Source organism: Syngnathus floridae, chromosome 14, assembly GCF_059516105.1.
Source record: "Syngnathus floridae isolate MCC-2025c chromosome 14, RoL_Sflo_1.0, whole genome shotgun sequence".
In the NCBI taxonomy this organism is placed as follows: Eukaryota; Metazoa; Chordata; class Actinopteri; order Syngnathiformes; family Syngnathidae; genus Syngnathus; species Syngnathus floridae.
This window is the reverse complement of record NC_142426.1, coordinates 7014159-7037907: the sequence shown is the minus strand read 5'-3', so window position 1 is coordinate 7037907 and position 23749 is coordinate 7014159. Positions and strand designations below refer to the sequence as shown.

The 23749-nt window shown below is 46.0% G+C and overlaps 3 protein-coding genes across 5 annotated transcripts in view; 1 reads left to right on the top strand and 2 right to left on the bottom strand.

Moving 5' to 3' along the window:
* Positions 1–41: 41 nt before the first annotated feature.
* On the bottom strand, positions 42–17325 carry LOC148387401 (uncharacterized). Its single transcript, XM_088396866.1, has 46 exons — positions 16987–17325; positions 16897–16918; positions 16194–16454; positions 15859–16125; positions 15503–15772; positions 15139–15399; positions 14545–14805; positions 14149–14409; positions 13803–14063; positions 13467–13727; positions 13140–13400; positions 12796–13056; positions 12466–12723; positions 12110–12376; positions 11791–12048; positions 11460–11717; positions 11078–11338; positions 10755–11012; positions 10419–10679; positions 10082–10342; positions 9736–10005; positions 9411–9668; positions 9053–9313; positions 8701–8964; positions 8373–8633; positions 8034–8288; positions 7682–7951; positions 7210–7470; positions 6886–7143; positions 6546–6812; positions 6191–6451; positions 5851–6114; positions 5452–5709; positions 5092–5352; positions 4732–4992; positions 4397–4657; positions 4072–4329; positions 3224–3490; positions 2551–2814; positions 2204–2473; positions 1868–2128; positions 1489–1749; positions 1075–1365; positions 762–1001; positions 644–682; positions 42–557 (listed from the first exon to the last, which is right to left on the bottom strand). The coding sequence occupies exons 1-46, from the start codon at positions 17047–17049 to the stop codon at positions 274–276; spliced, it is 11418 nt and encodes a 3805-aa protein (XP_088252992.1). The 5' UTR covers positions 17050–17325; the 3' UTR covers positions 42–273.
* Positions 3198–23749, top strand: part of gpsm2 (G protein signaling modulator 2) — a 33434-nt gene continuing 12882 nt past the window's right edge. For 2 of the 3 annotated variants that reach the window (XM_088396854.1, XM_088396851.1), the window contains exons 1-3: positions 3198–3525; positions 4061–4335; positions 22822–22925. The gene's annotated coding sequence lies outside the window, so the exon portion shown is untranslated. The remainder of the gene's footprint in view (positions 3526–4060; positions 4336–22821; positions 22926–23749) is intronic. The other variant, XM_088396852.1, reaches the window with a different exon arrangement.
* Positions 18692–22617, bottom strand: fndc7a (fibronectin type III domain containing 7a). The gene is made up of 11 exons (XM_088396849.1): positions 22404–22617; positions 22064–22324; positions 21369–21626; positions 20689–20943; positions 20364–20618; positions 20024–20281; positions 19680–19937; positions 19362–19616; positions 19040–19300; positions 18793–18822; positions 18692–18723 (listed from the first exon to the last, which is right to left on the bottom strand). The coding sequence occupies exons 1-11, from the start codon at positions 22615–22617 to the stop codon at positions 18692–18694; spliced, it is 2337 nt and encodes a 778-aa protein (XP_088252975.1).

Genomic DNA, 23749 nt, shown 5'->3' with positions numbered 1-23749 from the left:
CAGGACTGGAAGAAATGAAAAGGAAAGATAACGGTGCAGAAGAGCAATACAAAAAAATATTTTGTTTCTTTATTAGAACATTCTGAAACAAAACTTGATATTTGAACAATTTTTGGTAAATTTTTCAGGACTAATATATAAATTAAGTGAATAGACAAAACCCCGCAGTATACATTTTCAGCCAATTAAAAATAATCTAAAGTTACAGTGTGATTTGATTTGTCACATTGTGATCAGGCTTGTGTGTTAATGTGAAACTGTATACAATGACTACTAACTGCCTTGTCCAGTTTCCAAGCACACAGGATCCGACTCCGGTCCAACATCAGTCTCTTTCCTGGCAGCCACGGTGAGGCAGTAAGTGGAGTTGGGGCTCAGTCCAGTGAGGATGTATCTTGACCCGAGTACCGTCAGTTCCTGAGGTGACTCCGATTGGGCCTGCGGCTTGATCATCAGCCTGTAAGCTGCGTCGTTGGAAACGTCCTCTTGGGGCCACTCGGCCATGACCATTACACTGGTAAGTAGTGTGACGTTTAACACAGGGGCGGAAAGACCTTCTGAAAATGAGTATGGAGGAAAAAACACAACTAGAGTGAGCACTTTAACAAGACCCCTGCAGATGGCGCTATAGCATTGGACTCACCACTCTCACTGACGTCTCTCTTTCTGACATGCGCCACCACTAAAAAAGAAAAGTGGATTAGAATCTGCAAACACACTTGTTCAAATACAATCTGTACTTTTATATCAGCAAGTCCTACCACTCGTAACCATCGATCCTTCGCTTTCCCCGGCTGCGTTGCTGGCCGTGACCAGCAGGTCTGAATAGTCGATGTTGACCAGCAGAAAGCAGGACAGGCCGGTGGTGGTGCACAGTCGGGAGCTGAGTGAGATATTATGCTTGTATACAAAGTATGTGGTGGCAAACATGGAAGGGCTCCAGGAAACTCTGGCGACTGTGATGTTGCTACTGTACATCACCATGGTTGGCTGACATGGAGCTGGAGGGGGTAGAAATGAGAGTTGAAGATGACATATTTTGTCAGCCATTTCATTAGGTACACCTCATTCTACCTGTTGTATCATTAAGAGGCACAGACTGGTCGCCGGTTCCAGCCGTGTTCCTGCTCTCCACTGTGGCCGAATAGGAAGAACCGCAGGGAAGCGGGATCTCAAACGAGGTCATGTTTGTCCAATAAGAAGACACCTCAAACTGGGCCTGGCTGTTTCCCAGCAGGGTCCCCGATAACCTCAACAGGTACTCTGTGTCTGCGCAGCTTATTTCCGTCCAGGTGAATCGCAATGTCTGGATCTCCATGTACATCATGAAAGGCTGCACCTCAACACCATCTGGAGGACACGGGACTGAAAAGAGGGAGAACTTCACTTAGCTGGGTTAATATATTACTCAGCTCAACTCATAATAAATTCATAAAAATCCATTGGGGACAGTGATAATTGTGTCCACGGGAAACAAACAGTAGCTACCTGCTCCTTTTTGTACAGGCTCGCTAAAGGAGCTGTTGCACGTGCCGTCCGAGGCCTGAACAGAGAAGTTATACAAAGTCCCGCAGTCCAGATTTGGAATGGTACAGGTGGGGTAGGTGCTGTAACAGTAGAGCATCTCTCCACTCGGTGCTTGCGCGCAGCCGTAGTAGTCCACGGCATTATCGCTGGGGGTCCACGAGAGCACTGCAGACTGGTTACTGCAGTGGAAGGTTACCGAGAGATCCTCAGGCTGACATGGACCTGCGGAAGGTTTAGAAGGAATGATAGATTTGTTATCTCTGTAATGTCTGCATCACTTAATTGACCTCTCATTTGAGAACATTACAACAAGCCAGTTTACTAAATGAACTTGACATACCTGTGTTGAAGGTAACATTGTGACTGGCCATGCTGGTGCAGTTCTCATGACTGGCTGTCACGTGGACTGCGTACTGCTCGTCACAATGCAGCTCAGTCAAGGTGCAGTTGGTGGAGGAGTCGCCGCAAGTGTGCGTGTGTCCGTCCGCAGACATCGCGACTACTTGGTAAGTTGTAGCCACCGGGGAGCGGGTCCAGGACACCAGGGCGCTACGGTCCTCGCACGAAGCGCTGACATTCACCTCTCTTGGTGGACACGGTTCTGAGAAAAGGATTTGTATTCTAAGAAAGAACTCGACTCAACATTTCATTTTCAAATCATCTCCAAAACATCTACCCATGCTTATTCTATAAGGTGGACTTCTCAAACTGCTGCATGAATCTGATGAAGCGGCAATGATGATGGTGTAGTAGAGGTCACACTGTGCCCCTTGAAGGGTGCAGTTGGTGCCTGTGCTGTTGCAGTACAGGTACGTGTAGTCGCTAGCCTCCGCCGTGGCCATGTACACGGTGTTCCCCTCGCTGCCTTCCACGAGCTCCCAGATGATGAGGATGGAACCGTCGTGGCATTCAGTGAAGGCTGTAATGCCCGAGAGGGAGCAGGGGGCTGGGGAAGAGACAGATTGACTTCATGGGTTCTTTGCTCACATGAAAATAGCATTAAAAGGAAAAAAAATGAAGTACCTGTTTCCAATTCAATGCTGGTGCTAGGATAACTGTCACACTGGCTGTTCTTGGCAGTCACGCTAAAGTTATAAAGAATGCCACATGCCAGGTCCTCCACCTCGCAGGAAGTGTTGGTCCAGGTGGTACAGTTGGCCGTGCTGGCATCTTCTCCAATCGCCGAAACGGTGTAGGAGTCAGCGCCCAAGGCGGAGTCCCATGAGATCCAGGCCGAATTGGTCACACAGTCAAGGCTGCCTTGGACGCCCTGAGGCTGGCATGGAGCTGGAGAGACCAAAGGTGGTAGTGGAAAGTAAGTACCGATAAGTACAAATTCTTACTGTATTTTTTTTTCATCCCCTGTACTAGAAAACACAAATATGCGCTTTCTACTCCTGACATAGTAAAAATTGGGCTGCCAAAAACAAAATTGAATGTGGCATTTTTGCTTATCAACCTTCTTTTCCACATCCAATATGGTGGCAATGTTGGGGATATTTTTTAAATCCATTATTCTACCAATTATCCCAGTGATTAATCCAGTAAACAGATTAAATGTGATTTCAGTGCAGGTATTTTGGGATTTCTAGGATCACAGTCCCTTGAATGTGTGTGTGGCTTTAAAAGGCGGGGCTTAGTGTGGTGGTGCGTGACGTGTGCAAGGAAGGAACGATATCGCGGGAAAGTTGAGTACCTGACAACGTGCTGTAGTTCTGAGTGGATCGGATTTGGCAATCTCCTTTGACTGCCGTGATTTGGATGGTGTAGCTACTTCCGCAGTTTAGGGGACTGGTGGAACATTCGTTGCTGGTCGTGTTAAAGGTCTCATTGCTTCCTTGTATGTTGTCCTCGTATACCGCAATTAAGAAGTAGTCCGCATAGCCGACGGAGTCCCAAGAAACCGTCAAGTTATTGGTCATGCAGTTGAGTTGGGTGCTGACATTTTGAGGAGGGCATGGAGCTTTGAAATGGAGAAAGCAAGAGAATATACAGTTGGTAAGCTCGGTAAAATCCTAATAAAAAATTCCACTAACAACTGAAAAAATTTCACGAGACAAACTAAAATTGTAAGGTATAGAATGCTAACATGTTTGAGTTTGTGTTTGCTTCTTAAGTGTTGTTAAAAATGTTTTAAAAACAAAATAATGGTACAGTGATCCCTCGCTAATTAGCGTTTCGTTTATCGCGGCTTCACTCCATCGCGGATTTGTTTTTCCAAATTAAAACATTTAAAAGTCAAAATAAAACTTCAAAATTTTGGAAACATGTGTCTAACCTTTAGGGCAATGTAGTATTGCTCCAAATGTTCATTTACATTACTTTAGAAGTCCGTTTTCGCGTGTTAGCACGACCGCGAATTAGCATCTTTCCGCTAGCTCGTTAGCCTGCCCAGTACTTCTTGTTGGTGGCCATACTTCGCGGATTTCACTTATCGCGGGTGGTTTTTGGAACCAATTATCCGTGATAAACGAGGGATTGCTGTATCTGTGTATCGTGCTAACAATTAACTCATAGCATTGTGCTCTTTCAGAAATCCCTCACCTGCGTCAAATACCAAAACTTGACTGGGAACACTGGAGCAGTTGTCATCCATTGCCACCACTTGAACGGAATATCGGTTACCGCACATGAGATCATCCAGCGTATAGTTGAGGTCAGAGGTCTGATGGCTAACATTGCCATGGTAACAGGAGGCTGTTACTAAGTACTGCGTTGCACCGTCGCTGGCAGACCAGGAAACGGTAGCAGCGTTGTTGGCACAGTCCTTCGCCACAGAGGCATCAGTGGGACTACACGGCACTGCAGGTGAGTAAAAAAAAATTCAACGTTTTGTTTGTAAAATGGCGCTAAATCATGTAAACCTTACCTGAGTGCACACTATGATTTGCTACGGAGGTGACATTGCATTGCTGATTGGACGCTGTGACGGACACACTGAAGTTTTGTCCGCAGGTCAGTCCAGAAACGTTGCATTCGCCAGAGTATGACATGCAGATTTGGGAGTTGCCAATGTCAGAATCCATGGTGGCTGTGTAGTGGTTTGTTCCATTGCCAGGTTGCCACATGACCATGACCGTATCAGACAGGCAGTCCTGCATGGCATAAACCTCACCGGGTGGGCACGGCCCTTAAGGGAGAAGATATGAACTATGATAACCTCTCAGCTTCTGGTGATTATATCGTCAGTAGTATTTGACTTACATGTCTGTATGGGAGTTGTCGCACTGGTCATGCCCTCGCAGTTATCGTTGTAAGGTGTCACAGTGAGGTTGTAGTTTGCCCCACAGTTAAGGTTTGACAAGTAGACTTGGGTGTCATTGGTGTTTTGCGAAACACTTTGGTATCCATCCATTTCAAGCGAGATCACATACACTGTAGTCCCATTACTGGCATCCCAGCTAAGCGAGGCAGCGTTCAAATCACAATCCACAGAGGCAAGAACATTCTGGGGTGGACATGGTTCTGGAAAACAGAGGAAAGAAGGTCGATGCTGGAAATAGGTGAACTCAAAGAGGATGACTCTGAATTAGGGAAAGACTACATTGACTAAATGCAATATACCCATGTAGATGAAAGAGCTGTTGCTAGGGAGGCTGGTGCAGTCCTCATCCTTGGCCATCACCAAGACCATGTAGACCTCCCCACAGCGCAGGTCATCCCAGGTGCAGTTGGTTTGGTTGCTGTAACACCAGTGGCTGTATCCATCAAGACCAATGGCTTCTGCAGCGTATGTTTTGGCACCTTCACTGGACCCCCAAAAAACAGTGGCTGTGTTCGCCCCACACTGCTCATGGATGATCACGTCACGAGGGATGCAAGGAGCTGTGGGTGGAAGAGAGAACTCAATATAATCACGTCTAGCTAAACAATGATGAAATAGGAGTTTTTAAATGACATCACGATTCTGTTGTGAGATCTTACATGTTTTGACAAAGGCAACAGTGCTCGGATCACTGTTGCACTCGCTTCCTTGTCCTTGCACGGTGACGCTGTAGTTCTGTCCACACGGAAGAGACGCAGTTAGGCTCATCTGCGTCGTATTGTAGTTCTCCACATAGCCCAGATTTCCTGTGGCCGTGATGAGGTAAAACAGCACGCCGCCTGCAGGATTCCAGGAGAGCTGCAGCACCTCGCTCTGACAGAGTGACTGAGCCAACACAATCACAGGCTGGCAAGGGTCTTAGATGAGGAAAGACAAGTCAGGAGGGAAGGTTATCACATCAGAAAAGTCACCTGGATAATTTCTTGAGATCCAGATAAAGGAAAATCTTTCGTATGACCAAATTCGTCGTAATTCTAGAGCGGAACAATTTGTCATACCTGTCTGAACGTAAACGGAGTCACTAACTTGGCTACAGCAGCCGTGACTCAGTGCCTTGACGGTGAAGTTGTACATCTCGCCACAGGAGAGGGATGAGAAAGCACAGGAAGAACCTGTGGAGTTACACCAATGCTCATCCCCTCCTGAGCTTGAAACAGCGCTTGCCATGTAAAGTTCCACTTCAGGCTTCATCTCCCAGGATAGGACAGCAGCTTCAGTGCCGCACGGACGGACAACCCCAACATAGCGAGGTTGGCATGGACCTGTGGTATAGATGTGTTAGCGTTATCGGATAAACTTTGGACACGGGGTATGGAAACGGATTTTTAGCAAACCCACGTGTGGTGAAGTTTGATTGCATATGAGACGTGACGTTGCAGTTGTTGTTGCTGGCAGTGAGGCTCAAGTTGTAGGTTTCACCGCAGTCTAAACCCGTCAGGTTACAAATACTCAACAGGCCAGCTTGGCAGTGAAACTGACGACTTCCACTGGCTGTCAGGGAAATGTTTGCTATGCCGTAAGGAGGGCTCCAGGACGCCACTGCAACCCCATCAGAGTTGCAGTCCACTTCGACATCTACGTTGGTGGGCAGGCATGGAGCTGGGTATAGAGAATGAAAATATTTTGCAAAATGGGTAAAAGTCCATTTTCTCCTTTCTAGTGTGTTTCAGGAAAGTTAGTATTAAGTCTGTACCTGATGTGACCATGACCATCGTGCTGTAAGAGCTATTATACTGCTCTCCCAAGGCTATGGCCCACACATAATATAAGGTTCCACACATAAGTCCCGAGACAGCACAGCTGGTGTCTATGTCTTCCGCCTCACACGTCAAATAGTATCCATAATGGTCGTAAACGTAGGCAACGTAACCCACGGCGAGCTCACTCTGCTCCCAGGAAACAGTCATTGTAAGCTGCTCACATTCCACATTGGCCTGGATGTTGGTCGGTGGACATGGTTCTGAAGCGACAGGAAAAACACACACTTAGCTATCGGCAGGGCTTGGTCCCTATTATCAGTTTGTCTGACTAACCTGTCATGAGTCGGTACGTTTCCGATTTCGCTGTGTTGTTGCAGACATCGTTTTTTGCAGATACGGTTACGTTGTAGATCTGACTGCACTGCAAATCAGTAAGGGTGCACTGAGTGTTGGTGCTGTTACAGGTGGCAGTCAGACCCTGGTCAGTCACAGCCTGGACACAGTAAGACCCAGCGCCTTTTGTTTCACCCCACGTGACGTGAGCTTGGCTCACATTGAAGTCGACGGAAAGATTCATCGGGATACACGACTCTGCAATTTGAAGAGTTTCAAATGATGAACTCCAGCATTTGTGTAATATTTAATGGATCACACTACCTGTGATGAGGAATCCCGGCATTACGTCAGTGCTACTGCAGGCGTCTCCCACACTCGTCACAGTCACGATGTATCCCTCGCCACATTGCAGAGATGTGAGTAGACAGTTGGTCTGGTCCGTGGTGCATGTTGCCGTGTGGCCCGATGAAGCTGTTAGTTCAGCCATGTAAGACACGGCTCCAATGCCGGGTAGCCAAGATACAATCGCGGATTTGATCTCACAGTCCATAACGGCTTCAATGCTCTCTGGTGGGCAAGGCTCTGCAGATTTAAGAAGATGATGTCTCAGTATGTCCATCGTGATTATTTCTGTCATTCTTGTTTATTCACAGTGGAACGGTAAACAGATAATCATGGGATAGTTGTTAAAGTGAGAAATAATTGACGATTCTTGGGGGTTTTGTGCTTTATCTGAAACACCTTTAAATGACAAGATGTAACCAATGATAATTTCTGGTATCTTCTCAAGTACCTGATGAGAATGTGACCGTCGTGCTGTTAGAGCTGTTGTACTCCTCCCCCAAGGCTACAACCCAGACGTCATATGGGGTGCCACACATGAGCCCCGAGACCTCACAGCTGGGGTTTGTGTCATCCACCTCACACATCAACTTGTAGCCTCCGTAATAGTCGTAAACGTAGGCAACGTAACCCACAGCGAGCGTACTCTGGTCCCAGGAAATAGTCACTGCAAGTTGATCACACTCCACATCGGCCAAAACATTGGTAGGCGGGCATGGTTCTGGAAAAACAGTTAATAAGCACTCGGGAGTTCACAACCACCGCCAGATTAACACAGATGCGTTCTTGATGTTGTCACCAACCTGTCTTGAGATACTGAGTGTCAGACGTCAAACTGTCACAAGCCTGATTGTGTGCTGTCAAAGTAACATTGTAGATCTGACCGCACTGCAGGCCACTCAAATAGCAGCTTGTTCCTGTGCTGTTACACGTAGCGACTGTGCCTTGATCATTTCCAGCCCAGACGGTGTAGGAACTTGCTCCATCTGCTGCAGTCCACAGCACTTGGGTATCGACTACTCTGTAGTAGACTGAGATGTTTATGGGAACACAAGGATCTGGAGAGAGAGATGTGGTAGTTTTTCTTTGAACTGGTCGCAATAATAATAAAAATATCTGTCAATTAAACAATTCCATTTTACCTGTCGTGAGCAAGACTGGAGTCGTTGCTGGACCAGCGCAACCAGTGTGCATTGAGTCCACTATTACAGAGTAGTTTTGTCCACAGACCAGGTTGTTAAGTTCACATGACGTTCCCATCTCACTGCAGGAGGAATTGTGTCCATCGGTGGTGGTTGCAAGGACGCTGAAAGCTGTGGCTGCATCAGCCGTATTCCAGCTGACCAGAGCTTTTCGGGTGGTACAGTTTATTACTGCGGACACCTCGCCAGGGGGGCATGGAGCTAGAGAGCAAGAGAGAAACATGTTTGTACTGAGGGAAAACAGATGGGGAATTTTGAGAAGGCGTACCGGTTTGCTTGGTTGTGGGGTAGCTCATCTCACTCATGCAGACGTTGGTGTAACCCATTACGGCGAAAGTGTAGAGTTGACCACAGCTCAAGTCCAAGAAGGAACAGTAGCCCATATTGGTTTCACAGGTAGAGTTAACACCAGAAGCAGATGTGGCTTCTACAGTGAAGTTCTGAGCCAGTGAACTGACTTGATCCCACATCACCGTCATGATGTTGGAGCTGCAGTTAAGATCCCCTGTGACGTTCTCTGGTTTACACGGAGCTAAGATCATGTGGTTTAATGAAGAAAGAAAAGATCAACCATGGATGTTTCATCTGCTCTTTGACGAATAAGACAAGTTAGGACTCACCGGCTTGGACCTGGTAGTCAGAACCTGCGATGATTTCACACTGAACGGAGGACGAGGTGACCACCACCTCGTAGACATGGCCACAGTGCAAATCATGGATGGCACAATTGTTGTATGTGGAGTTGCAGGAAGCTCTGTGTCCATGTGTGCTGATGGCCCAGGCCGTGTAGTTGTCTGAGCCGGGCGTCTCTGACCAACTCACATTCATCACATTGGTGTAACAGTCCATCACAGCTACAACGTCTTCTGGGAGACAGGGAGCTATGGAAGACATTGAATAGAGGAGTTATCTTTCTGGGGTTAGGCATCCTTCATGTACTGGACTAAACTAATATTCAGTTTTTAGTGTTTTCCTTACCGGAATCAAAATAAATGTCCGCATGTTCAGTGCTGTTGCAGCTCTCAGTGGACGCTACCAGCGAGGCCGAATACGTGCGGCCGCAGTGAAGTGTGACAGCACAGGAAGTGTCGTTGGATGCGCAGGATGCCACATGGCCATGGTCTCCTATCACCTCCACTGTGTAAAAATCAGCTCCATTGCTTTCAGCCCAGGAGAAGTTGCCTTTGTTCATCCCGCAGTCCACGTGAGCAGTGAAGTTTGTGGGCTGGCAGGGAGCTGAAGATGGAAAGAAAACATTCTGTAACAATAACATACCGATGTTGCTATGGTAGACATCCCATACCTGTGCTTAATTCCATAGAAGGGCTGTAGCTGCTGCTGCAAACTCCATCCTGGAAGGCAATGTAGAAGGCATATTGTTGTCCACACTGTAGGTCGGTGAATGTGTGTGAGGTGGTTGATATCGTCAGCGATGAGGAAGTAAGTGTGCCATAGAGCTTCTCGTATTTCAGGATGTAAGAAACCCCTGGCACTGGACTCTGGTCCCATGAGATGGTCACTGTATTGGTGTCACAGGCGACTTGGCCCACCAAGTTAGTGGGTGGACATAGAGCTGGTATGATACAAAACTGAAGTTAGTTATCTCAAATGAATGTGGTGAAAAAAATCCAGATAGCTCCTCAACACACCGGTTGTCAATTGCACAGCTGAGCTCGGCTCGCTCCTGCAACCCCGGTCCACGGTCACCACGGTGACGGAATAGTTTTGGCCACATTGAAGGTCAGTGAACTGACATGAGGTGGAAATATTTGAGCTGCAATTGTGTGTTTGCCCATCATCGGCTATGGCTGTGGCTATATACATCTCGGCCCCTGTTACGCTGGACCAAGACACTATGTTGTTATCTTCACACGGTGGAGACATGGTGACATTACTGGGAGAGCAAAGGCCTGGAGAAAAACGAACAAAACAGATGAATTGAGTCTTTTTCTTAATTGTAGCCTGATGTGATATTGAGAATTGCACCTGCACTGAAGCTGTAGACTTCACTCGGTGTTCCAGCGCACGACTCGGAGTGCGGCGTTACGGTAATGTCATACGTTTCCCCGCAGTGAATGTGTGAAAGTTGACAGCTAGTTGTGTTGGAGTGACATTGATGTGTGTGTCCATTTTGGCCGAAAGAGGTCACTGTGTATTCTACAGCACTGTAACTTCCCGACCATGACACCAGGGCTGAATGATTGGAACAAACTAGCGTGGCGCTAATGTTCACTGGGGCGCACGGGGCTGAAAAGAAAAAAAACACATGACAAAAACAATATAGACTATTTTTTTATTTATGATTTGGTATGGTTGACTTACCCGTTTGGAGTGATTGACAGACACTAGGGGCGCTGTTGCAGTGTTCTCCTTCAGCCTGCACGGTAACATTGAGATCCAAACCACAGGGAAGATCATGGACTACACAACTGGTTTTTGTAGTATTGCAGCTGTCCATATAACCATATCCGACTATCTCGGCTTGGTAGCTCAGACTTCCGACGGTGTTACTCCAACTGAGCATGGCTGTGTTGTTGTCACATATGTACTGCTTGGAAACGACCGCCGGTGGACAGGGAACTGTAAACAACAGAGTGGATGTTAGCTGTATAAAGCAAGTAAATCGATTTTAACAATGCACCTACCCGTGGTAATGTCAGTGCTTTGTCCAGGTGGACTGTCACATTGGCTTCCCTGAGCCACAATAGTGGTCGTGTAGGTCTCACCACACACTAAATCTGTTAGCTCACACGATGGGGTCACTGAGCTGCAGGAAACTGAGTGGCCACCTATGGCTGTTGCGTAAAGGATGTAACCTGTGGCGTCGGCCATTGACATCCAAGACACAGAGGAGGAATTGGTGCCACAGATTTGGGTGCTGTTCTCAACGTATGGTGAGCATGGAGCTGGGAGAGAAGAAAAGTGAGGTTGATAAGGTTAGGCTACATTTACAGGGTGTTCCCTGCTCACCGGTCAACCAACATGGTACAAATTAAAAATGTCAAGTTGAAATGAACTTTTCACTACCTGTCATCAACACTGCTTGTGAGCTTCCTGTGCTGTTACAAGTATTGTCCTCAGCTAGCACAGTCAGATCGTACGTCGCTCCGCACTGCAGCCCGTTCAACTGACAGGAAGTTGACATGTTCCAGCAGGATGTTTGATGCTGTGAACTGTAAGCCGAAACATAGTACGCTGTGGACCCCGTGCTGGCTTGCCAAGATACTGTCGCTGCATCAGATCCACACTGGAGAATGGCGGTCACATTAACTGGATCACACGGTCCTGTAGGAACAGGAACCAGAAGGATGGATGTTGTGTTCTAGGAAATGAATAATATCATAATTTTAGAAAGTACCAGTGGTCATTGTTGTCTGAACGACGTCGCTAGTGCAGTAGTCGTCGTGAGCTGTGACGTTAATCCTATATTGCGTTCCGCACGATGAATTACGAAAAGAACAGGTGAGGTTCGATGTCAGGCAGATCTCAATGAATCCATTTGGTCCCTCCATAGTTGCTGAATAGGAGGTAGCCCCCAAAGAAGCACTCCAAGAGGCCCAAATGAAGTTTGTGCTACAGTCTATCGTTGCTTCCAAGCTCTGAGGTGCACATGGAGCTGGAGAAAGACAAATATCATTCAGTATACCCCTTCAAAACCATGAACCAATCACACATACCTGTCATGATGGTCTGTGGGACACTATATGGCCCAGGGCAATCTCCATAGCAACCTTTTACAGATACATTGTAAGTATGTCCGCAGTGAAGGCTACTCAGACTACAAGTAGTGCTGTCCGTGGAGCAGACGGCTGATGTCATATTTCCAGAGAGGGGGGTGGCGGTGACGCTGTAGTTTAGTGGCCAAGAAGAATTTGTCCAACTGACCGTTAAGTCGTTGGTGCTGCAGGACAAAGTGGTGTCGACATCCACTGGCGCACATGGTACTAAGAAAATAAAAAGGTTTGATGAGACTGATATGGATGCACAGTACCAACATTGTTTCTGTGATGTATTTGCTCCATATACTTGTTACCTGGTGCCTGCCAGATGGGAGTGCTGTTGCTGCTGACACAATTGCCATCAGTGGCCGTTACAAAAATGTCGTAAGGGCGGTCACAGAGTAGGTTTGTCAGCGTGCAGTTGGGGGTGGGGCTGACGCAGGTGAGCGACTGCTCTGGATTGGCGGCTATCACCGTGTAACTGACGGCATTTGGATCCGAGTTCCAGAAGACATGAGAAGTCCCAGCTGCACAGTCCAGCTGGCTGGACACGTTGGTAGGGGTGCATGGTTCTGCAAGATGGGAGTCAGTGAATCAGTCCTTCACCGTTCTCAGTGACACGCAAGTGAGGCTCGTGGTCTTACCTGTGTACAGTGGCACAGCGTCTCCCTCGAGACCTGTGCAGTCGTTGTACACTCCTGCCACAGTGACACTGTAAACCTCCCCACACGTAAGGTCAGAAAAGTAGCACATTGTGCCGTTGGTGGTGCATACTGAAGTTTCGGCTGTACTGCTCACAGCGACAGCAGTGTACGAGTTGGCACTGTCACTGGCCAACCAAGTCACAAAACTAGGGGCTGGTGCGCACATTTCAAAAGCAATGACAGATGTAGGAGGGCACGGCACTGATGGGAAACACAAGAAGAAGGTGAGAAGATGATATGGCAACCTCAACAATAAATAATACATCCTAAAAAACTATTCTTACATGATTGCACGTTGACCTCTGTACTTGGCATACTGTAGCAAGACCCGGTGATGGCGATAGTAGTCACCGAGTAAATGCTGCCACAAACCAACCCTCCGCTGGTGCACTGGGTCTCTGTGGAGTTACAATACAGAGGCTGACCCATCCCTCTGGAAATGGTGGTTGTATAGTTGTCCGCAGGAACAGAGATGCTCCAGGTCACCGTCAGCTCGTTTGTCAGGCAATTCATGGCCGCTTCAACATCCTCTGGGCCACATGGAACTAAAAAAGAAGACAACCATACGTGTTACGGGGGCTTTTTTCCAGCTAATGCTCAAAATGTTGTACCGGAGTCCATGCTGATTGATGTGGAGGTAGAAGAGCAGTTTCCATCATTGTTGGTGACAGTAACATTGTATCTCTTCCCGCAGGGCAGGTCAGGGATTTTGCAGTTGTTGACAGTGTCACTGTTGCAGCTAAGTTGAGCTCCACTCTGATCTTTTATGATTGCCGTGTAGTTGCCCGTGGACTGGTGGTTCTGCCAGACAATCAGGGCGTGGTTGGCGTCGCAGTCTCTGAACGCTTCAATGTTGTCAGGGGGACAAGGTGCTGAAGAGAAAGAGCAGAAGTGATTGAAACACTAAATATGGTACACTGTGCTATTCCACACTAAATTCTTCTCACCTGTAATAAATGCAATCTCATCACTGTCACTACTGTTACATTTCAGATTAGTTCCGATAACGTGGGCCGTGTAGTTCCGTCCACACGTGAGGTCTTCCACCAAGCAATAGGTTCTGGCTGAATTACAGCTGTGCGAATTTCCATTCATATCCTGAATGACTGCGGTGTAAAATAAGGCGCCGATACTTGTCGTCCAGGTGACTGTTGCAGAATCTTGGCTGCAGTCGGCTGATGCTGACACAATGGTGGGGGTGCAAGGGACTGAAAGAATGGAGGAGCAGAGAAATAATTATTGACCAGGATTTAATCCAGGAAGTGTATTCTCAGTCATCCACTGCTCCCATACCCGTCTGAGCCACCTCTCCCAGAACCCTGTCGGTTGAGCAGTTGTCATTGGAAGCCATGATCCACACGCTGAGGTGTTCCCCGCAAGGCACGCCGGTCACGGCACAGCTGTTGGATGAGGAGGTGCAGTTGTAGGTTTGCCCTGTGTTACCTTCTGCTTCTATAGTGTAGGACAGAGCTCCTGCGGCCGAGTCCCAAGTAGTGATCAAGGTTTCCGAATGACATTGTGCTGCCGTCTTTACATTTGTTGGAAGACAAGGAGCTGGAAGAAAGGGACAACCACTTATTTGCAGTCGATGGATTTCTACTTGCAGGGATATGTTCCAGACCCCCCAAAAAGGTGAACAGCAATATATGGGGGAACCCTGTATTTGTATGTCAGTAAAATCCAACTCACATGTCCGGACAAACTCAGGCTGGCTGACTTCACTTTGGCACTCTGTGCTGACAGCAAGCACGGTGTAGGTGTAGAACTGACCGCAGCCCGTTTCGGTGAAGAAGCAGGTAGTTTCTTGTGTCCGGCACTCAGTGAGTTGGCCGTTGTTGTCTTTGGCCATGGCCACGTAGTACAAGGTGTTGTTGGTTGCCTCCCAGCTAAATTCGATCACATCGCTGGAGCAGTCGTGGCTAGTCAGAGGGTGAGCCGGCGCACAGGGTACTGGAGACAGAAGATGATCAAATTTGATATTTGCCTTTTGTGTTTTTATCTTGGGTTACATTTCAGCAATTTCCGTGAGCAGATTGTGAGATCCTGCCTAAGATAACCGACCTTTGAGATACCTCGCTCACGTCAATAGACTGTAAAGAAATCCAAATTAACGGTGTTGGGTATCTACTCTTAGCAGCTAACGAGAGGGCGTGACCATGAGAAAAGCGGCAAAAATACAATAGGAGGAAACGAAACAACATCCCACTGGGCCGATTTATCAGCCCTTATCTGTGGTAAGTAAAATGAGAAGGTGTTGGCCGAGATTTTCCAGGCAGTGCTCACCTGTCTCAAACAGGGTGGAGGTGTTGGCGATACTCCCACAGTCGTCCGAGATTGCCGTCACATAGACGCTATACTTCTCGCCGCACTTGAGCATGGTGATCTGACAGCTATCGGTGGCTGACGTACAGTTGAGCGATGCGCCGGTGCCGTCCACCGCCGTGGCCCGGTACAAGTTGGCACCGAAGACCAAATCCCATGTTACTGTCACCATACCGCTGGAGCAGCTGTAGACTGTCGTGATGGATGTCACTGGATTTATAGCTAAAGAGGACGAGTGAAATCAGTTAGTACCTCAATCAGTCTCAAGGCCATCTTGACTGTTATTCAGCCCAATGTTCATGGAGAACATTCACTAGATACTCACTGGATGTTGTGTGCGTGACATTAGAAGGTTCCCCTGGAACTAAGAACACGTTGATTGACGATACCCCCACGGTGTAGGTGGAGCAAGGTTCTAGATTACTGATTTGCATGGTTGTGGTCGATGTGTTCATGATGACAGGCACGTTGCTGGGATTATCGTTGTCGCTCACGGTCACTTGATAAAGCAGAACTTTATCCACAGCGACCCAAGACACTTGAGCCGTGCTCCTTCCGGTAGAGACAAGAGCCACACCCGTTGGCGGCTGCACCACTTTGAAGATAAAATTGAAATGCTACTTACTTAACTTCAATTAAACCATGACCTTCTTTTAGAACCCATAACCTGAGTAGACTTACAGGTGATGATGGTCCTGATATTACTCCTGGCACTCCTTCCTGCGTTGTTGTCGGCATAAACGTAACAGTTGTACGTAGTAGATGGTATCAAGTTGTCCACTTGCCCGCTCAAATTTGTTGAGGTCTGGTTGTATTTTTTCACGGGCATACTGAACAACTCCTCCACATATAAGATGTAGCTGTCGGCCCCAAACACACTCGACCATTCAAATATTATAGAGGTACTTGAAATAGCTCTGGAATATGTGATCTGAGATGTTGCAGGTACTGTAGGAAGGTGAAAAGTTTGATATTAGAATGGTTTTAAAAAAAAATCACTTGTCTAAAATGTCTACCTGTCATGGCTTGGTAAGTGTCGTTGCACACAACAGTGTAAAACTCTAAGACCTTCAACGTCACCAAGTACGTATGGCCGGGCCGTAATCCCTGAACCAGCCTCTGAGTGCTGGGCGGATACGGCATCACCACCACCGGGGCAATACTGGTGGAGTTGACTACTCGTAAGTCCAGTAAATAGACCGAAGCGCCAATGTCATCGCTCCAGATGACGTTCAACGTCGATGCTGAAGTCGATGTCACTGACACAATACTACATCCTGAAAAATAAGGCAATAGAGATCAATTCAATGGAGATACTGATCGGTTTATTGAAAAGTTAAAGCAACCTGTGTTCAACAGTGTAGAACAACAAACACCGAGGAGAAATAATGTTTTTAAAAAAAATAAAATTAACATTAACACAATAAAAAGATTTTAGGGTTAGGGTTATTTTAGGATTTACTGTTTCCATTTTTTCAGACTTTAGAGAACACATCTGGATTGCGTTTATCTGACTTATCATTGCAAACCTCATAATTAATTGATTTAGTTGCTTCAATAATAATATATAAATATAATAATAATAATGATAAAGATAATATAACTATATAAATATATAAATATAATAATAATGATAATAATAATAATGATAATAATATTAGAGAAAAGTTGTTTTGTATTTCAGTTATTACTCACTAAAAAGTTATTTAAAGTGCTCACCTGTTGCTATAACCTGTTGCATCTAAAAAAAAAAGGAAACACAAGTTAAGTATATGTAAAAAACTAAATAAATGTACAGCGTCCTATTACCTGTATGATAGACAGTAGGACGATTGAAAAAAGCGTCCACATCTTATCCAAACGTATTATCATTCCTTTAAGATATTATATCCATTCACGCTCATCTGTTCTGAGGGCTGATCTGAAATCTTTACCGACCAGGTAGTGTAGATCAACTTGGTGGGAACCAATCACGGTGTCCCAAAAGGAGGACACTCAGATAGATGCCTGTGGGCTCTCTGTCATCATGAGAAGGAAGTAAACGGGATGGTTAGGTGGGGCCACTTTTTACTTCTCCACCCAATCTTGAATTCACACCTCTTCTTTTAAATTAAGGTATACCGTATTTAAAAACAAATTAAGTTGAAATATAACACACTAACGCTGAGGTAAAAGGAATAATACATGAAGGAATTTTTGTCCACACTACTGTTCAGATTTTGCTTGGAAATATTATTATCGACCCTGTAAGAAATAGCAACGACTTGTTTTAGACAGTTAATAATCAATCAATTTGTTGCTTTTAGTGATTATTGGTAGTTTAATAAGTTATGGAGGATGGCAAAATGATGCTTTATTGTTAAGTGTGCGCGAAGGAAGTGGAATGAAAACTATGTCCAGAAACCCGATCACCTGTACAGTATCATCCACAGGCCCCCACCGACCCACTTCATCAGCTGACCTTGTTTAAGGCTTACGCCCATCATGTTGGAGAATGGGGTTGAGATTTATTACCTAAGGACATGTTTTTCAGCAAGGTACCCCTGGGTGTCCCCCTGCCTCTCGCTCAAAGTCTCCAACTAAGTTTCGACCTTAATGAGGACAAGATCTATAGAAAATGGATGAATGGGTTTCCATTTCCACTCCCATCCTGAAGTTATATAAATTTACACACCGATTTGTGTCACGTCGGCTGTCGAGGTTGCATTTTTTGCTGGTTTGCTTACATAACTGCAAATCACAAAACCTTGGTTCTTGTTGGTCAATTATTTGATCTGTTAATAAGGGAACTTAGAATGACCAAAAACATTGCATTACACCGGTCGGTCGTAAATCTAATATTTGCCAACCCGCAGTTAACTTAGTCCTTTTCTAGTCGAAACAATCAATAAAAACTTCATAAATATTTCAGCTTTTTTAATCATTTTGCCACAAACGACATTCAATACATATCTTTATGCAAACTAGAACATTCCTAAACAAGAGTACAATATTTCATCCATGTATAGTGGAGGTCATGGAGTTCTTCTCCTTGCAGTCAGGTGACTCCCTGCATGTTGCAAACATGAAAGTTGTTAATATCGCCTCACAGTTTGTCAATGCTCGCTAACCACCATATTGTATGTGGCTGTCCGTGTATATACATCAAGCACCTTATCATCTTACAGCCCAAACAAATGATGTCACGTTCCTTCAGCCCTTTTGCATCTTCTTTTACCTGAGTCACGTTTACCATCTCTGCCAAGTTTCTGTTGGGAGTCCCATGGGTAATGGAGGAAGAACTTGCTTGCTAATATTGTTATTCTCTCTAGCTTTGTTACCAAACTTGTATGGGCACATTGATTTTGTTTTCTGAAAGCCTGTGATGCAGTTACAAGATAGCGCATCATGTTGCCGAGCAAAACAATGACCTCGTCATGCTTTATATCAATTGCTTTCACGCATGCAACAATCTCAGCTTTGTCTAAGGCTTACATAAGTCACCCAAGATGATTCACATGAAACTTACCAAGACTTATTTTATGCTTCTTCTTCCGCGAGAGATCACTGAAGAGAGATGCTATGTCATAGGAAAGCCCTTAAATTAAAATATGGAGTAAGTTAGTAGTTACTTACCAATGCCACCATTAAATCCTGGGCAGGGGACTAAGAATAACACAAAGATAAATTAATTAATTAAAATTGTCTAAATTAAGTACAATTAATTAAAATGAATAAATTAAAATGATAAATGAATGAATAAATTAAAATTGTATAAATTAATTACAATTAATCAAAGCAAATAAATTAAAATAAATGTTTACCAACACAACCCAGTTATTCTTTTTTCTGCATTTAGCTGTCTACATATGCGCCAACTGACCTGAATAAGTCCTCTGCTGACAGAAGTTGACTTTGACTCCACCGGGTCCAACCGGTGCCGCCACCACCGTGTAGACATCCCCGCAGCTTTCCTCCTGGATGTCGCAGAATTTGCTGTTGTCATCCGCCAAGCACGTGTAATTGGCAGCTGTCCCGTATAGCTCCACCGTGTGCTGCTGGGGCGTCCATGTTGAGTGCCAGTACACCCTTAGGGAGTTGTTTGCCCAACGATACAGTTTGACATTGGTCGGGCAACAAGCACCTGGAAGAAAATGAAGCATCAAAATAATCTCATTGGCGAATAGACCGTTTGCTATATTTACTTGATGAGAAACCGTGATATTTGCACTCGGACGTGTGTCCAGAGCTGCTGATAGCTTCCAGGTTCACGCTGTAGTTGGTCCCGCAGCTGATACATCCCATCAAGCAATGGATATCGGTGGTGTGACACTTGGCGTGTCCGTGTGACGAAGTCAGCGTCGCAGTGTAGGAGCGAGCTCCTCGTCCGGTTGACCAGGTCACGTTGGTCATGGCCTGCGTGACCTGGGTGACATTCATAGACGTAGGGCAGCAAGGACCTTGAAGAGATACAAATGTGGTGATTCAAATGAAAGTCATTGTGACCGCTCATTAAGAAATACCTGTTTCTAAAATGTTACTGTATCCGGGAAGACTCCATCCCGCCGTTGTGGTAGCCACGGCTGTGACGTCGAACTTCGAACCGCAGGGCAACTGGGTTAGCTCACAGGAAGTGTTTCTTCCATGGCATGTGTGTTTATCGTAGCGCCCGGTGGCAATGATGGTGTAATTTGTATTTTGGGTATTTGGGGTGGTGAATTGGACTTTGTATGAGGACTGGTTGAACTGCATTATAGTCCGAATCTCTGGTGAACACGGAGCTGCAGAGAGACAAGACAGACAAGCAAGGATTCCTATTCTGACCTCTGACCCAATACAACAACTGTGGCGGCACTCTCATCATTACCTGTCTCGTGCGTGCGTGGCAGGCAAGTGCTATTGCACCCTCGTAGCTCGCTACATGCCGTGACCACCACGGAATAAACCGTATTGCACCTCAAATCGGACAGTGCGCACACCGGCGCCGTGTCATTACAGTGGATGACCTCGTCAACCATCTTTGCTGTCGTCTGGTAAAGCTCTGACCCTTTGACCGGTAACCACGTGATCTTCAGGGTCTCTGTCGAAACAGACTTTAAAGAAACACCCTCCGGGCAGCATGGAACTGGCGGGAGGGGATAGAGAAAGGAAGGAAAATATTGTTGATCAACTGGTCAACTATGTACGTTGGTCAACTTGCTTCCTACTGGTGGTGTAGTTCTGGACATGTGCGAAGGGACTGGAGCCAGCCTGGTTGTAGGGGAAGACGCTGGTAAGGTAGGTATAACCACACACACACAGGAAGTGGCAGCTGGTTCCAGTGGTGTTGCACGACTTCTCGGTACCGTCGTCCCTCTTTATGAAAACCATATAGTACTCCACGACTGGTACCTCATCCCACATGACTGAGCAGTTGTCAGCTTGGGTTTCCTCCACCCAGATGTTGTCTGGGGGACATGGGTCTAACACAAAAGGAATGGAAGTGGGAACAGGCTACTGCGTCTGGTTTATGTGTGGCTGAGTTAGACCCACATGTAATGTAGTCAGCTGGAGGTGAAGGGGAACTGGGTCCAGCCGAGTTGAAAGCGGTGACACAGATGGAGTGATTCTGACCACATTCCACTGGACTGATGGAACAGTGGTTACTGCCTGTGTTTGTACAGTTTTGCCCAGTCGTGCTCCAAGCCAGGTAGTCCTCAGCTCCTCGCACTAACATCCAGTGCACGACAATGCCGAGGGACCCACCCAGTGTCACCTGGATGTGGACCAAATCTGGACGTGGTGGACCTTTGAATAAAATCCAGAGGAACATTAATATACAGTAGTGGTGTCATACGAGTCTCCCATTGTCTGGATAATTGTTTTTTCTCTTGACTTTGGGCTCTATTTTTGTAATCAGCGCATCTGGTGCGAATGCTGGTAGTCATGACTTCCAAGACTGTCAGTGCATCACATTCATAGGCATGAGAAGCATTGCCTTGATTGGCCATAATCGGAGTAGACTGATCACTCCCACGGTGGTGCTAACCTCCCTCTCCCAGATCATATGGCCTTCCACTGTGAAGTGGGCACTTAGAGATTGTTTTCCATTCTTGACGCTGTTGTCATATTTATAAATGAAATACGATGACCTCCATCAATTTTCACGCCAAGCAGAAAATAAACCCAATAACTGCGGAATACACGTCAAAGTAAAAATTTCTTCTGCTCACGTGTGATCTGGCACACAGTGAGGTCGTCACCGGCACGACCCTCAGAGTCCCACGCTTCGCCCTTGATGCAGTAAGTTGTGCCAGCCTCAAGGTCACCAAAGGTCATGTTGTGGTCAGTGGTGTTGACCTTGAGGCGTGTGCTGGAGCCTTGCCGGATGATGCAAAGCGTGTAGAGGATGGCGTAGTCAACGGGGGACCACGTGACCAGGATGGTATCATCATCAGGGGAAGAGGTGCTCAACTCAGGTGCCATAACCACTGAAGACAAAATGTACAAAGATGCGCCAAATACTCAAAGTTGTTTTGCAAGAGATGTAAAACAGGGAGCGTCCTTGTGATTAGATGTCACTGCGTTCTCCCTGGGGAGTGAACAACACCTTGTTCTCATGGTTTCTCTTTACATTATATAAAACCCCCGCATCTCATTGGATGGATACAATTTCCACCATTCTCCATAGGCTGAAGATCTCCGTGACGATGACAATGAGAAGTGAAACGACACACTGTTATGGCCAGCGGAGGGAGACAAGTTATTGTTCTATGGGAACAACACTATGGCAGTCTTTGTACGCAGATTAGCTTGAATTGTTTCGAAAGGACGACCAAGTGAAATTGGTTGGAAATGGCCATATTTGGTACAGTGATACATGATCGGTTCCAGGATAGTCATTATATACACATTGTCCAATTCCCACCTGTCTTGACCTGGATGGAGCGTGAAGGTTGGCTCCGCCCTCCCGAGTTGATTGACATGACGCTCAGCCTGTAGTTGGTATAGGGCTGAAGCCCAACCACGGTGGCTGGGGAGCTGCTCACTGCACTTTCGGAGAAGAAATCCCCGCTCTGAAACACTGCCCTCAGGTTGTAGCCGGTTGCCCCGGCAACCTCTGCAAACTCCACAGTGATGCTGTCGCTGTGCTTGGAGTAGGCCCGCAGAACGCCGGGCACGTCAGGGGCTAATGGTGGATGTAAATACGTTAATGCGGTCGCAAAGGATGTCAGCCCAAGATGGTTTTAGAAAAAGTACCACTTGACCTGTTGTCTCCTCAGTTTTTGCACTGCCCAACACATTGAGAGCATCATCCATGGCCTGGAGTTGCACGGCGTATACAGTATTTGGCGACAGAGAGCTGACCGAGCCCGTCGTCGAGTCGCCGCTGAACTGAGCAAAAACCGAGTCGTTTTGAGAGTTTTTGGGCGTCGCTGTTATCTTATAGGAGGTGGCGCCGGTATAGCTTGTCCACTGCATGGTCATACTTTTGGATGTGACCGTAAAGACAGAGAAAGTGACTTCTGGAGGAATCAGAGATAATGACGTCTGTTTATACAAGGGGAAAAAAAAATCAATTTAGAGAAGAAAATTGAGTGAAAAATTAGCTGTGCGAATCTAAAAATGACAAAAAGTGGTCAATAAATGCAACTGTTTATAAATGACACTATTTATGTTTTTCAGGGACATCAATGGAAGGTCAGGGGGGTGATGACTATTATATTCCGAGGGAACAAGAGAAGCAGCAGGCTGCGCATTGCTTTCACTCAACACGGATTTCAGTCAAGGTATTTCTTTCAGGTCCGAATGAATTTGTCCATTGAAGGAAGGGTGTGCATGCCACACACACTTGATGAAAGCTGTGAAAATCAAAAGGGCCTGTGTGTTCACAATGCAATAGATTGTTGATCTGCAAATAAAATGGTTAAATAAGAAGTCTCAACCCTGTAAGTAGGTAAGGAGGAGAGAATATAATTTTAAATGTGAAGAGAAATAATCCCCGATAATGAAACAAAGCAATCATGACTTACCTGTGAGATGGCCCAAAAGAGTTTCAGCAGCATCAGCCATGTTGTTGCCATGGCTGCACACTTTCTTCACAGCCTGGAGGCAAGATGAATTTTTTGGGGGGGTAAATAACTTGAAAGAAACGCAGAGCTCTCTGGTTGCTTTTGCTCCCTCAGATGAGCCGATATTGTTTCTGCAAATACCAAAGGGCCCGAGGGCTGAAACTCCGCCCCTCGGGGGTCGTTTGGGTGGCCTATCTGAGTGAGAGGAAGAAGCTCATCTTTCAAACATTGGAAGAATTTACGTATACAAGTTAATAAGCCTTTAAAATAAATCTTGTATTTGGTTGACTCGGATAATAATAAGCATATGCTAAATAAATGAATAAATGAATAAATAAACAGATAAATAAATAAATTAAACAAATAAATATAAATAATAAAACACTAAAATTAATACCTATCTGATCTGATATCCAAAAGGTGATTTTTTTTCTCTATAGAATTACAATATTTGATAGAGTTTGTCTTCAGTGTCATTATACACCACAGGTGTTGTTACACCTGCATAAAGAAACAGGTGGTTTGTATATTTCTTGGCATGG